We start from the raw sequence: 16,457 nt of genomic DNA, 5'->3' as shown, positions 1-16,457 counted from the left end.
TCAGATTTCTCGTATAAACGTTCTGCGAGAAAGTCCGTTGTGGCACATCTCGCGGAATTCGGCGTGCAGGATCCGTCGTGCACGAATCCCGAGGTCACGGCACGAACGCGTGACACGGGGCGATGAGGTGAGTTAGGTGCGTGATTATATATGTATGTACTATATATATATATATATGCGCGAAGATGTGCGGAGAGGGATCAGAGAGTCGAGAGACAGTCGACACGGCCACACCGCGACTCCAATAGCATCGCTGGCATAGCTGGACAGGCCATTTCACATTCCCACGTCCTTAATATAGATTGTTGATAGGCGCGAGCGAGCGAACGAGCGAGACGGGACGAACGGGAATATACATAATGGTACCGGGGTGATGGCGAGAGGAAAGGGACGCGTTTGCAGGATCAGGCGGCGCGGTGTGCGGCGAGGGGCGAATGGAAAGAAATGGACCGAGAGAGGAGACTTAGATGCGCCGCGAGTGCGACGAGAACGCGATTCGTTGCGTTACGATGAAGAGAAAGAGACGTCGCGGCACAGGTGACTCGCCAAAGAGGACGAGAAAGAGAGACGCGAGAGAAAAGTTCGCGGAGCCTGGTAGAGGCTAGAGACACGACTGCCAGCTTCGACGGTGGTCGTGTCATTGTGATGATCGCCCTGCGAACGGCATACAATTACGAATAATCGTCGACATTCTGACGATCGATATGAAGCGGATCAGCTGATCGATTGACAGATCCTCGACGGAGTCCATCTCATCCCGACAAACTGGGATATTCATTATTACTTAATTTTAAAATGATCTAATCTTTCTAAGGAGATACCATTCGCAAAATTTGGAAAAGATAAACAGCGACCGCGAGAGAGGATGCGGTCATCACCGTCGAAGCTGGCAGTCGTGTCATTGTGATGATCGCCCTGCGAACGGCATACAATTACGAATAATCGTCGACATTCTGACGATCGATATGGAGCGGATCAGCTGATCGATTGACAGATCCTCGACGGAGTCCATCTCATCCCGACAAACTGGGATATTCATTATTACTTAATTTTAAAATGATCTAATCTTTCTAAGGAGATACCATTCGCAAAATTTGGAAAAGATAAACAGCGACCGCGAGAGAGGATGCGGTCATCACCGTCGAAGCTGGCAGTCGTGTCATTGTGATGATCGCCCTGCGAACGGCATACAATTACGTATAATCGTCGACATTCTGACGATCGATATGGAGCGAATCAGCTGATCGATTGACAGATCCTCGACGGAGTCCATCTCATCCCGACAAACTGGAATATTCATTATTACTTAATTTTAAAATGATCTAATCTTTCTAAGGAGATACCATTCGCAAAATTTGGAAAAGATAAACAGCGACCGCGAGAGAGGATGCGGTCATCAATCGTCAATGCGATTCCGCCTGTGACAACTCGAGGTGACTCGTTAACATCTCGAGCGAGCACGACATTAGCATATGAATGCGCGTATCGGCGAGTGACCCTGATGTACGCTTGTTCGCGATGTTCGTCGCGAGGCAGAGCTTCGCAAACCGTATTTGCGCGTCATCATTCCGCGACATCCTTGCTCGCGACCGAACCATCCTTCGCCTCCTGTTTATTCCTCGCTCATCTCTGGCTTTCCCAGATGAAGATGACGCGGCACGCGTAATTTGCGACGATCTGGATTTCGCGTCTTGGCACTACGTGGCACTTGTTTTATACCAACGCGGTCGCGACTGCGCTAATAATAATCGATTACATAGCTACCGAGCGTGCTGTTTCCGCTGCGACATGTCGTCATTTTGTCCGCTAATGACTTTTCCTCTTTCCCGATTATGAATTATCGTATGCAATTTACTCCGACACGGATTCCAAATAGAGATGTAGCTACTCGAGAAAAGAGACGACTGGTGGTGATTAACGACGCTGTTTCCGCGTAAAAGCGTATCTAGATCCGTCTGGCTATTTTTATCGTTTCGCGGCAGATCCGCGTTCAATTACGGCAGGATAATTGTCTATTCTCGCAATCACGTAGGCGCGCCGTAACAGACATAAATCTCGATCCGCTTCATTACACACCGTGGAATCTATCCGATAATCTGCTTTCGAGATACGTCCAATTTGTTCGTATCCACTAATAAAATGCAATAAAAACATCTGCATAAAAACATAGCGCAACATAACAAAATGCAAACACTTTGCAACGTGATGTTTGTTTTACTCAAAGCGCTATATAATTGAATAATCATTTTTTTGCCGATTAAAACTTGAGATCGAAGATTGTTCAAAGGCAGTTATTCTCACTATTTCTATTAATATTTAGATACACTTTACAGTGCATACACTTATTCAAACATTAATATTCATTTCATTATATAGTGATATATTCGCGTAAAGGAAACAATTATAACTGCGATCAAAGATTATATTTATATAAATATCTTTAGATTCTTATGAAGCTCGAAAATAATGACATTACGGTTTTTTTGGCGCAACTCCAAGAAATTCTAGTGAAACGAGATCGTGGAAACCGCGAATGAGACGAAGACGGATGAAGACAGACATGACGTCACTCGGTGGCATGGACCTTGAGCCTCGTGTGCTCTGCATACTTATTTCAAGCAGAGAGCACTCTCATTTTCGTTTCAAGTGAGTTCTAATCGCGACGAGCATCGCCGTTGATAAATGGGTGACGAGAAGCGTTAATATTTCCGCGAATCAAAATCAATGACGCAAATAACGCGCAGCAATGATTATATATCTTAGATCAATTGAAAAAATATTTACGATTTTTTAAATTGTCGTGTGTCTTAACGTGAGAACAGCAAAGAATATCTTGATCAGTTACTTAATGTCGAAGTTCTCGTTTCCACCCTTTGCTATAAAAACATATGTGTCACTCTATATAATATTTATTATAACTGAATTTTAGCTGTCTAGACCTGAAATTTAATGTCTAAAGCTTTTAGCTGTGATAACTAATATTTTTAACTATAATTTAAAAATATTAATTATCGCAGTTTAAGCATACTAAATTTTAGGTGTATACAGGGATGTCTGAAACTTAATTGTGGTATAGCTAATATTTTTTGTGTCTATATATATATATAAGGTAAATTAAAAATCTAACAATATTCTTGAGTCTTTTAAAATTGTAGCGATTTATTAGCAATGTATTACCGATCGAATTATTTCTCGCGGATATGTGTTCTTTGCAATTATCCTAGAAATGACGTTTCGGATACGTCGACGTATTACACGCTCGAGGGGGCAGCAGTTCAGTTTATCACGTGTGACACAAAATGCTTACACGTCCTACGGTATCGCGCCGATTGAATTGCAGATAGGCACGCACAACGACAGTTCCTAACTACAGAAACAATGGGCGTCGGTTTATTGTATGCTGATTTTCTCTCGCGGATTTTGAAAGTCCGTTTCTCCGAGGAGTAAGCGCGCGCGCCGCAATAAAATTTAATAAACCGGTATGTTCCGTGGCACTGCTTTTCACCGGCGATGCATATAGCACTGCGGTATACCTCGCAGTGCTTGATATAATAATTACGATATTTGATGACGGCCACGACGCGCAGAAACTCAACCGCATTTTTCAAACATCAGTATATCAGCTGCTTTTCTCTCCTATCGTTTGTATTGAATTTCCCTCGTCAATTCTACGGAAGAGAATATTTGCAAGAAAATTTAATTCCGTATAAAACTGATGAAAAAAAACGAAACGTCACTTTCTAGTCTATAGCAACAAAACAGTCCAACAATAATTGCTGCAATTTCTCCAAACGATATAAATTATTCTCTCGGCGTGCTACTCCATAAATTGTCATATAACGATATTTTATCTTATATAGTTTTAGTCAAAGTAAAATTTTTTAAATTTTATTATTTTACAATTAAAATATATACACTTACTTCAAAAAATGCGGTACACTTAAAATTTGGAAAAAAAATTACCAAATTTCAAATGATGATAACTTTGTAAATAATAAAAATGGAAAGGTTTCTAAAAAATGAAAATAAAGCTTGGAATCTCTACTTTAAGAATCTATTTATTTCAGTGTTGTGAGATAAATTTATTAAAAATGTCGAATGACAAACCGAGAGCATGTAAAATTGAAAAATATGGTCCGAGTTTACCAAGACACATCACGTGAGTCAAATGTCGAAGCTTAATGGGATAAAAAGCATACACGATTATTCGACATTATTACCTCTCAACTTTCATCGTCAGAACAGACAATTCTCTAGCTTTCTTGTTCGCCTAAAATAGAACATCTGGATTACATCTGGGTTAGTAAAATATTTTACTTTCGACTCTCTATATTTTTTTGTGCAATAATACGCAAAATATATTCATTTAAAAAAAATTGCATTTATTTCTCGACATTCAGGAGAGAGAACTGACTGTAATTAAACAAAATTATTCCCATGCCTGATGATTATTAGCAAAAAAAGAAAGTTAACGGCAACGCTGAAGCGAAGCCATTTAATAGCGCGAGATAATCCAAAGAAGTAAAATTACATTAACAACCGTGGTTGAAGACAGCCTCACTCGAGAGAATGTAACAATCTGAAGAAATAATTCTCAAGTTCGCGACGATCCATTTCGCGGAGTTTTCAGCTATCTCCCCGCGAGTCGTATAGCTCTTCCCGCGCGCTCTTCGTCAAGAGAAGTCTTATCTCTCTCTTCGTGAGAAGCAGATCTGGTCGAGTACATAGCCGCGCACGCATCTCATCCTTTTTCTTTTTCTTTCGAAGCGCGGATCGTCCTCGTGCATCAATCCGTACTCGTCTCTGTCCCGAGTAAAGAGAGACCGAGAGTATTTACGCGCGCTCGAAACGCTTCCTCTTCCCTTGAATCGAAGCGGATTCTAATGTAAGCAAATAGCTCCCGAGGACAAATCCCCGCGACCATATCGGCGCGTCGTAAAAGTTTCTAACATACGATCTTGCCGTTCTCGACGCTAACCATAAAGCGTGGGTAAAACGAATACAGAACGACCGGCCGCGGTCGGCCGCGGTCCATTCTCTCAGGTGATTAACATCGTACCGTGAGTCACTTTTTAACGCGTTTCGAAAGATTGCTCTGAAAAATTGTCTTACGAGACGTAGGAGGTTTTGTCTCGACATACTTCCACTTCAAATGAAATCTTTTTCACAATTAATAGACTCACTCCAAAAAAGTGATATACTTAAAATTTGGAAAAAATCAGCAAATTTCAAATAAGGCTAACTTCGAAAATAATAAAGATACAAAAATTTCTAAAAAATGAAAATAAAGCTTGGAATCTCTACTTCAAAATTCTATTTATTTCAATGTTGCGAGATAAATTTATTAAAAATGAGGGATGACAAAACGAGAGAATTCAAAATTGAAAAATAATAGTCGAGTTTGCCAAAACACATGGCGTGAATCGAATGTCGAAACTCAATGGGATAAAAAACATACGATAGTACAGAGTCTCCCCTTTAAAATGCTTTTTTATTTATCTCGATACGACCATTTTTCGCCGAGATATTTGCATTTGAATAAAAAGGCAGCTTTTTACTTTAAGATGTAATCCAGATGTTCTATTTTAGGCGAACAAGAAAGCTAGAGAATTGTCTGTTCTGGCGGTGAAAGTTGAGAGGTAATAATGTCGAATAATCGTGTTTTCAACCCCACTTTGCGTGTTACTCGTTCATTATCGATTACTGTACTTTTGTTATCGGAGCCGCGATATTCGCGTCTGGCTTTTAAAGCGTAAAATGCAATTGTGTAGTTCGGTATCTAAAGCCGACTACATGGAGTGTAATAGATGGAAACGGTAGTCTTTTATCGCTGCCGGCCACATTAACGCGAAAGTAATGGAATATGTACTGTTAAGTTCTGAGCAAACGATGGCTGAAAGAGTTCCTGTTTGCGACAAACTGCAATGACAAGCATTCACGAGCATCAACGCGCGCAAGATGGAAGAGAAGAGATATATTATCCACTGTCACACCAATTATATATCGCGCGCGCGTATTGATAATACGTGAAAGAACGACAAGTGTTAAACAAACTCGGTCGAGATGAAGAAAAGCGAGGGAGAAAAATCACAGCGGCAAATCACAGAAACACAGAGGTTGCCGCGTGTAAACCACGCGCATTTCTACCGGATTAAACGTCAGAGTTTAATGTTACGCGCCTCACGTGAATTAGCATGCCTGCGCCTAGAAAAGAGGCGCGCGCGAGAAAGAAAGAGAAAAGAATGACGAAGAGGATGCGCGAAGGGAGCGAGCAAAGGGCGAAGGGAATGGGTAGAGAGATGCAGGAGAAAGAGCGAAAAGACGAGAGGGAGAAGATAGAGTATATACGTGGCGTGGCTGCTCGTAAAGTTAAACGCCTGTCGGCCGACGATAAAACTGCCTCGAGAAAACCCCGCTGCTTCGAAAGGCGCGCACGCGGTCTCTCGCTCGCACGGTCATCGAGCACTAATTTACGACGCGACTTCGCAGTTTTTCGACGCTTCACACTCTCCAGAAATTTCGAGAGACGTCAAAAATGCGAGCGCACGGCATCTATAATCGACGGCGTCCGATTCGATTAAGTTTCCGTCTTCAGAGATCATTTCTGATTTCATTACTTGAAGACAACATTAATTTCAATTCAAAAAATTTAATAGCATACAGTTTCTTTCTTCCAGAAAATATATATTGTACTTTCTTTCTTTAAAAACACAACCATAATACATCGAGAATGAAGTAAAATAATATATTAAAAAATGATAACATATAGAATATAAATGCAAAAAATATCTGCATATGTAAAGTGGACTATATCATAAGTTTAATCAACATCAATATTGAATTCGAAAAAAATATGTTTATCTTTTCTATTTATTCGATGTAAATGATTATCTGTTCTAATTTTCATGCTCAAGCATAAATAGATCTGATTTTTATTCATGAGACTGACTTCCTTAAGATTGAGCACGATCATGCTTTGTTAAAATATAGCTATCGCATACATTAGAACTGTTACGAGATCTACGCACAACTCCGCGTATCCGCGTTCTCACGTTTTCCCCTGTTGTTATTAAATCATTACGTCACGATCGATTAGCACGCGCGTGTTACGGAACAAGAGGCGGAAGATAAGACGTAAAAAGTCGCCGTGTCGTCGTCGCGGAAGGACGCGGATTCCGCGGACTCCACCTGACCGAAGAGCCACGTGGGCGAGCTGGTAACGGTCCGAAATCCTGAAAGCTCGCGCGTGTAGCGGTACACGTCCCGATTGGGAATAACGAGTCGTTCGATGAGATGAAGTGTCCACAGCGGCCAATTCACGACCTACATGTCGGTCTCAATAATATTCGCATGATTCGTTGGGACTTCCGGTTGATCATCGCATTTATGTCACCGTTTGAGTCATCCGGAATAACAGGAATGGCTATTGGAAAAACTCGTACGCTCATTCTCACGTAATTCGTAGAATATTCCAATGATCAGTAAGAGAGAACCGTGCATTTATCCTTCGGCTATGCTCGAAAATTGTCCGGTAAATATTATAATTATCGCGTACGTAAAACCGAATAATCCAAGCTAAAGCAGAATGATTATTCGAGTGCAATTAATTCTGCATATTGAAAATAATGGTCCAAGCAAAAAAAAATGATAATTAATATTTTTTTTCTATGATAATGTCGCGCGGAGTTACTTATTCTTAAATCGCGCGAATAAAAAAAATTGATTTATTTGATCGGCGATTGTATTTTCCGATCGAGAAATATCTGCCAGGAAGTCGGCAGATTTATTCTTTCCGCATAGAACGCGACACCCGTCGCGCTTGCTAGAGATGGCACATTAGAACTACGGGAAGAAAACCGCGAACTGCACCACGGCGCGATCGGTCGATCGTATAAAACAGCGATTTACGGGCGACCCAGGCGGCACAGTGGAAAGGAAGAACCGCGTACATATGTGGGCCAAACCGCATGGCGACCATTGGCTTTATGCCCCGGTTTACGACCCGATAAATCGCGATCTATGAAAGGATCTGTCGATGTGAAACAACGTTCCACGGAGCTGCTGGATAATCGGCGCTTTGAATTCACCGCTGAATCCAGATTTACAGAATATTATCTGACACCAGCTATCCGAAAAAATCGCATACCGACATAGTCGCTCAGTTTTAAATTAGATATTTCGTAATATTGAATTTTTATAATAATTTATTTCTGTCCCTGACGTTAAGCATACTTTTCTTTAACTGTTTCTCGATTTAAGACGTTTCGAGAAAGTTCCCACGGAATGCACAAATACTCGAACGTCTATTAAAACGTTGAAGATACGAATGATAAACGCGACGTAAACGACTGCCATCGGCACCGCGCAAAGGGTTGATACGATCGCGCGAGCTAAATAGCAAAGTCGCACGAGAACGGCCGCGTGTGGCCCGGCACGATCGCATCGCACTCTTATACCGGCGCGCCCTTGAGCAATGACGTTTAACATTCAGCGAGCGTACGCGCGGTTTCGTATGGGTCGTCTCTCTTCGTGGTCGTCGTCGCGTCCTGCGCAACGCCGACCTCACGTCCGCGAATGCGGTCGATCTTTTCAGAACGATCGCGTTACGCAAACGGAAAAAGAGATCGATTGTGGTGCAATCCTCGCGAATTCTCATCGTACGGAGAGAATTTACTTCGGCTTGATGCCGTCGCGCGACTTAACCGCGGAGAGAAATAAATACGATTCGCGACCGCGTTGTCCCAGATGCATGCAGGTACGCATCGTGTAATTCACCGCAGTCGTCTTTGTGAAACGCAGACGAAAGGGTTGCGGCCGGCTACCGTTATTCCGTAGGTCAATGAGGATTAACGAGAAGCGTCGGACGTTCTCCAGATGTCCCGGCTGTCAGAAGTCATAGAACCGTAATAGAATAAATCGAACGCGGGCACCGACCCATATGGTTCGGTCGTACGGAGGTTTTCTCTCGTGGACGTATCTGGTAATATTCGACGTGAAAGTACGACGCGGGCGTGATAATGCTCTTCGTTTGTCTCGATAATCCGATTAATTTATATACGAATGCGCCGCTTCGCGATTCCCCGACGTGTCAAAAGTCAAAGGTTGGACCGGGAGATTTCGCGCGAAAATTCACGATCAATCGACAATCGTAATACTATTATAAATGTACAGTATGACGACGATACATACATTTGTAGATCAGTTTAACGAGCATGCATTAATTTCTACAGATGCGTCAGCAAAATATTCCGTTCCTTAATCTCGCTGTGTGATTTTCAGTGGTGTTAATCAGAAAGTGTTATCGAGGCGTTTTAAATGCGAAATTGCTAACATAATTTAATGCTGCAATTGCAGTAATAAATTTGCGATAAATTTCTTGCAATAAAGATTTTTTCGTCATTTAAAAAAAAATTTTCATATTTTAATTAATAGCAATTACTATAATTTTCTGTTACAGTCTTTCTTCGGTCGCACATATAGCAACCCCAATAGCGTGTCAGAATGTAAGAATGGCGGTAATTGCGTGATTAACAAGAGGAGTCGTACATCCTGCAAAGCCTGCCGATTGAAGAAATGCTTATTAGCCGGTATGTCCAAAACAATGTCACGCTACGGTCGACGTTCGAATTGGTTTAAGATGAGCCACGCATTAACGCCAAATCTACAGCAGAAACAAGTAGAACAGAGCGAAAATCACCATATCGTTCCGTCCTTGCCTTTTCATCTATCTTCTTTATTACCACAATCTTACGTCCCTTCAGAAGATGAGAGAAACGTTCCGTCGACCAGTCAGGCAAACTTAGAAAATATAGCCAGCGATGCCTCGAGTTCTCACAGCAACGGGTTTCTTCCGTCCAACTGGTTTACCAACCTCCACTCACAATTACCTATCCAAGTATCCTTGAACGAACTTATATCATCGTCGGTAGACAATCAAAACCCAATTGCAATGCAATATGCATTGTCTTTATCAGAGTCTTTATCCTATCGATCACTGGAAGCAGCAATGCGAGAGTCAAGAACCACATCCGAGAGTGACGTCAGCGAAGAAGACCATCATCTCGATGGAGAATCTAGAAGCAGTTCGAGTCGAGTTTCACCGTTCGCTAATAGGACAGAGGAGCCACCGCAATCCAATTCTAGAGTGTCGATCAATGGCAGCCTGATGCTTATGGACGCTCATAATCCTTATTTAAACGCGTTATATTCGGCACCAACTATGATCACACCGGCGACATACCCGGTGAGAGGTGGTGACTCACTTCTGGTCAGTCCTAATCCTGGTGGTCTCGCCGACGAGCTGGACGAACCGATAGACCTCAGCATGCGAGGAGCGAGCGGTAGTTCATCACGATCTAATGAGTTGTCGAAAAAAAAGGGGGAGAAGAAGAATCGCACAAACGATACCAATATCTCGTCTACGGAGGAAGGCGCAGCAAAGCCACTCGATTTAACACTCGACGCTACACCCTTGAAGTTGAATCTTTAAGGTCTTAACTTGATTACGCTCAAAAACCTTAAACGATTTCGACATAATTGGACAAAAAGATATAATTTTTTTTTATAGGTACATTAATTCAGATATTTGATCTTTTTTATTTTAATTTTATAATCATTTTTGTCATTTTTTTATTCCATTTCAAATAATACGATTTCAAAAAGTTTGAGATATCGAACGAAGAATTTATGAGCATTATGAATCATTGAAAAAAAAAAAAAAAAAAGAGTTAAATAATAGGATAAAAAAGATTACCTGCGCGATGAGAAGAAAACAATGAAACTGATTGAGAGAACATGTCGGCCGTTTTGATTATTAGTATGCAGTATCGTCATGAAAAGTGTGTCCATTTTATACAGAGGAAGGAAACGTACAAAGAAAACACGAAGAGTCCTTTGTACAATATCTGTATTATACTGATTTAATTTATTTCAGATTAGTTATCCAAGTAATCTCGTACAGCCTTTGAATGAATGCCGTTTTAAACACAAATCAAGAATAAAAAATAATTATGTGGTTGTTTTCTCAAATATTGTTACCGACATAATTGGACAAAAAGATATAATTTTTTTTATAGGTCCATCAATTCAGATATTTGATCTTTTTTATTTTAATTTTGTAATCATTTTTGTCATTTTTTTATTCCATTTCAAATAATAAAGCATGTATGTACACAAACTTAGTTATATTATTTAAATAGATTTCCAAGAAATTATTTATTGTGACGGAAGATGCTTTTTGTTAATAAAATAAATTATATAATATTATGCACAGAGAATCAGAGTAAAATATTTTGGCCAATATAGTTCGAACTCTTTGCACTCATATCAACTTCGCAATTATATAATGTATTATCTTTTTCTATAATATGACTATTTTTTAAAAGTACGTTTGAATTTATAAGTATAATTATATAATATTTAAGTGTGTGTAACTATTTATTTTAAAAAATTATAGAATTAAAAAATTATGAACAAAAAAATCTTGTAAAATCTAAAAATATCCATTTCTTTCTTATATTTTGTTTAAAGAACAGATCAAACAATTTATTACGAGTTTGCCGATACACTGGAATTTAAATTATAACGAGTGCAAAGAGTTAATTTAATATATGTATTTATATATCATAGTACATTCATTTGTGAGATAATTTAGAACATTTAAATGTATCTGCTGTTTTTTTTAAATGAAAAAAGAGATTCTTCTTTTCAAGAAATTTCAAAATTTAAACAAATTTTAATTTTATACAAATCGGTGCTAATCACGATGCATGAAAAAATATAAAATATAAAAGTATGAAAATATTAATCTTTCAATTATTTTAATACGCATTTTATATATGCAGAAATAGGGAAAATTAATTCGTGGAAGAGAAAAAGCTATTAAGACCCTAATAGTGATCTTCAAATATCTAAAATAATTTTGAAAAAAAATTTATTTTCGTCCTCATCTTATCCTCCCTCCTTTTTCTAGACATCAATTAAAAGATCTACAACATATTGTAGTAGAGGTAACGCTATTATTACGATTTCCATACATGTACGTAAAGTTGAGCATGTATGTATGCACGCATGCACGTATTAATGGGGATAACAAACGAGATAGACTTGAGGCAGTACATCAGTTCACTGCTACTCTCTGGTTGCACCAGTCGAGCAATAAGCAATCGCTTCAATCCGTCATGACTCTATGCATGAGTTGGGCAACGCTGTTGTGTACAGAACAATTTTAACCGTCTACGCGCGACTCCCGCTCGGTACGAATGAAATAGCGACAAGTTGACTTACAAGTCCACGATGCGATCGCAACAAAAGCGAATTTCCACGAGAACGGTAGCGACCGTACGGAGAACTTTCTTTTAACACGAGCGTAAATCTTGAGAAATGAAGTACATAAACGTAAAGAGTGATTGACTGCTACTATTAGTTGTTCTATTCATGTCGGAAATTCGCTTAACGTGGAATTGTAATTTGTACCATACATAATACTAGATAGAAAATATTTGTTATTAATTTTAATTTGATGTAAATATGTAATTATCTTTAATTATTTCGTCTTTAATTCTTTTTATATAATAGTTTTTATATAATGCAATTATATAGCATTTATGAGTATTGGCGAAAAGAAATACGACTATTTTCTTAACATTGTTTTTATACAGAGAAAACCTCATAGAAGTTCGAATCTTATTTATATCTAAGTCTGCTGTTATCACCATAAAAAAATCCATCAAAAAGGAAGTTGCATTGGAAGATTTGAAATTTTGACTAATAACATATAATGTTCGATTAATTTTTTAAAATAATCTTAAATGCAGTAAATCTTATTATTTTCGATTTTTGCTATTATTAGACTTTTATTAATTGTAAAAGAAAAAAATGTATAACTTAAAAAATTATTTAATATCTAAAAATCATAATCCAATTACGTTCATTATTATAATAACACAATATGCAACGGCGTCAATTATCTTAGAAAATTCCTATTATAAAATGCATACTATGTAGATAAATAATTAAAACTCGTCAGATCGATATAATAAAAAATCATCCTCAAAATGAATCTATTGAGTACAGAGATATACATATATATCGAAACTGGACCGCAGCGTGGTTTCGATTTTAGTGGAAACGCTGGTCGCTTTCTCCTCGAAACAGTTCGCGAAAGATACATGTTCGGCAATTTCCCGAAGCGGCGACAACAGGAGAAAGAGACGCATATCGTGCGAGCATAATGCGTCAAGCAGAAATGCCAATGGCTCTCTTGGGACCCGATAGACAAGATAGCGCAGCGAGCGCGATAGTCGACGACAACTCGCTTCCGCTCCAGACCGGCGAAGGTAAGAAATCGTCGATGATCTCACGTGCGACCTGCTCGTTTCTGCACGATTTCTCGTTCTTTTCTCGCTTATCCGTTTCTTGATTAAGCAAATTAATAACTCGAAGAGACAACCGTAAATTTATTGCATAAATTGACGCGCTAATTGATTGCGCAAAACGCGGTGTTCGCGTAAAACCACGAACGCGACCCGTGAGTAATGAGCCGTGTCACCGCGTAATTATTAATTCCTAGAGCTGTTGACGGTTTTATAAAGTGGTCTATCCATTTCGCTTATAAAAATTACGCTGAAATCGACGAAAGATCGCGCGCGCGAGATAAAAAATAAATTTCGTGTGGAATCGTAATCACCTGGCTTCATATGTCAACGTTTTCGATGATGAGGCAACCTTCCGCAGCAGTTTTATTTGAATAATACATTTATATTAAACGTATAACGTAACAGATAACGCGCTTGGTGTATTTTCTTTATACACACGTTTTATTCAAATTAACTTACGAGACTTTGAGAAAGATGTTATCGCTACTGCAATTTTGAATAAGCTTATTATACACACATGATGTAAGAAACACACGAATATATATGAGCACAATGCCGCGCTCAATTAACTGTAGGAACAAATCGCAACGATTAAGTCTGTGGTTAAGCGTGCTCACAGTCAGATTAAATTTATGATTTGATCTGATTAAATATCTGTATAAATAATAATGTTTCGCGGAAGCTTCGGATTAAATCATTTCCGCAAACGCATTCTCTATAAATATTTATCAGAAGATTCTATATTTCTTTTCACAATTCTTATCGTAAAAATAAATAATCATGATAAAAAATAGGAAACAAATTTTATTAAGAATTTTTAAGACCCTTAATATTAAATATATATTTAAAAATAAAGGCTATGAAAGCCGAACGCCAATGTTCGTGCGTTAAATTAACTTTTTCGCATTGATTTTATTTTTGAAATTAATCTCTTAATTTGCGCTTTTTAATTCTTATATTCCTCTGACTCCCTCCCTAAAAAAAAATATAAGCAAAAACGTTTAATTCTCATATTACACTGATGGGATTTATTTCACGATGTCATAAATAAGTTAAGGAAGAAAGCGTGTTGAGTGTGACGCGAGGACCATCGTCGGTACCGATAGACTTTAGCCGTGAAGTATATAGGCTTATACAGATCCCTGGCGTGCACGTAGAGCGTTAGGGGTTAACGAGGGCCGATCGTGCGATCGGTCGATCTTTCCCAAGAGCCGAGGCGGCCCAATTAGAAGGCACATAAAAGCCGGGCGCATAATCAGCAATTTGTATTGTCGAAGGATAAGAACGCGCGCGCCTTACTCTCATACTCGCGAAAAGAAACCTCTTTCGTCCTCAATCGGTCTCTCTCGTTCATTGTTCTCTCCTGCACGCCCACCCTCTCTTTTGAAAAGCACTTTGCAAAATAACTTCATACACAAGGTGAACAACGTCAAATAAGAGGACGAGAGGCGCGTTCTCGTTGACGGTGTCGGCTCGATGGAATCGAGGGAGGGAAAAGACGAGAGGAGGCCTGGCACCCGATTAAGCTATGCAATCGCCAATTATCGGCAATTTGATCCGGTTATAACTCAATTTAAAGTAATTGGACCGCGTCGAGCGGCTCCGTTCCTCAAGAGTCTCTCCCGTATGTATTAAGACGCCTCACTTATGCACACGCACGCGCGAGAGTTTACCTGTGTGTGCTCGTACAACGTACGACATGCACGAGAAGAGAAACGTAAAAGGTAAAAAAGAGAAAGGGTGAAGAAAGGATAGAAGAGAGACGTCCCGAGGAGCAAACGCTTGCATTTAAGAGACTCAATCTGGATGCTTTTAGCGCCCTTCGATGATCGTAAATTACTGATTGGCCGGCATGAACGTGCACATCGACACTGGAGCGACGATACTGAAATCTTTCCCGCGGACTTGATGGAAGTATGCCTTCGCAACATACCGGCGTGGCAAGCGACAAGTGCGATCCGCCGTGTCTTCCCTCCACCATCTCCATCTTCCGCACAATTCACCTTATCCTTCTCTGAAACCCTCACGCCGTCTCCTTCCACTTCCCCGTCGTTCATCTAAGAAGGGTTAATGGGATTTCACGGAAATTGCTTCGCGCCTAGCGACGGATAGAAACCGCACGCGAAATCTGCCGCGAAACGAGGTTCTCATCAGGAACAATGCGATGAGTTGCGGCAAGAGAGTTTAAGGAGAGGCTCTCTGTGTTAGCACGCTGGAACGTCAAGTTTGTCAATTTAAATTTTTTTGCGGATTAATAAACCGATTAAGACATATATTTATGCGTTTACTTTATAATTCCATTTTCTTTTCTACTTAGTCGACACTTAGTCTCAAGACGTATTATGTAACTTACTCCTAAAAAAAGCGATACACTTATAAAATCTGGAAAAAATCACCAAATTTCAAATGATGATAACTTTGTAGATAATAAAGATGGAAAGATGTCTAAAAAATAAAAATAAAGCTTGGAATCTCTACTTTAAGAATCTAATTATTTTAGTGTTGCGAGATAAATTTATTAAAAATGGTGAATGACAAAACGAGAGCAAAATTAAAATATAATGATCCAAGTTCGCCAAGGCACATGGCGTGAATCGAATGTCGAAACTCAATGGGATAAAAAGCGTACAATAGTACAGAGTCTCCGCTTTAAAATGCTTTTTTATTCATCTCGATAAAATGATTTTTCGACGAGATATTCGCATTCGAATAATAAGTATCGAGATGAATAAAAAAGCATTTTAAAGGGGAAACTCTGTACTGTTTAAGCACGTGAGACCGTTGCATCACGTTGGTGGCAGGTTCGCACCCGTTGACAAATTTGACGAGACACGCAACCAATCGGTCTCAACCGGCGTTAATCGATACAGCGATCGGTTCATTAGACGGATCGTTTCTCTCTCGCGGTCGAGAACGAACAAGCTCATTCGATATTGGCTTTTCGATCACGTTCAGTCTGGCGGAAATCTGTGCAGCGCCGCCGATGGCCTTCTTCCTCGTCGGTCTCGCATTTCGATTGAGATCGATCTATCGACAATAATTTTTTACGTCTCTACGATCTTGAAAGCAAACTATCGAAAT

The 16,457-nt window shown here is 39.5% G+C and overlaps 2 protein-coding genes and 1 long non-coding RNA gene across 3 annotated transcripts in view; 2 read left to right on the top strand and 1 right to left on the bottom strand.

Annotated features, from left to right (window-relative positions):
* Positions 1–12,767, top strand: part of LOC114943590 (uncharacterized) — a 244,849-nt gene extending 232,082 nt beyond the window's left edge. Inside the window, exon 6 of the mRNA XM_085482409.1 lies at positions 9,458–12,767. Coding sequence (XP_085338535.1) covers positions 9,458–10,489 — 1,032 coding nt within the window. The 3' untranslated portion in view covers positions 10,490–12,767. The remainder of the gene's footprint in view (positions 1–9,457) is intronic.
* Positions 1–16,457, bottom strand: part of LOC114943591 (uncharacterized) — a 424,129-nt gene that overhangs the window by 233,172 nt on the left and 174,500 nt on the right. The window lies entirely within an intron of this gene.
* The window catches only part of LOC146725224 (uncharacterized), a 76,204-nt gene continuing 72,978 nt past the window's right edge, over positions 13,232–16,457 (top strand). Inside the window, exon 1 of the mRNA XM_085483541.1 lies at positions 13,232–13,337. Within this exon, the coding sequence (XP_085339667.1) occupies positions 13,232–13,337 (106 nt within the window). The remainder of the gene's footprint in view (positions 13,338–16,457) is intronic.

The sequence above is a fragment of the Nylanderia fulva genome, unplaced genomic scaffold (assembly GCF_048542155.1).
Source record: "Nylanderia fulva isolate GAGA-0341 unplaced genomic scaffold, ASM4854215v1 Scaffold10, whole genome shotgun sequence".
NCBI lineage: Eukaryota > Metazoa > Arthropoda > Insecta > Hymenoptera > Formicidae > Nylanderia > Nylanderia fulva.
The sequence above is the reverse complement of the archived record's forward strand: the minus strand, read 5'-3'. Positions and strand labels throughout refer to the sequence as shown.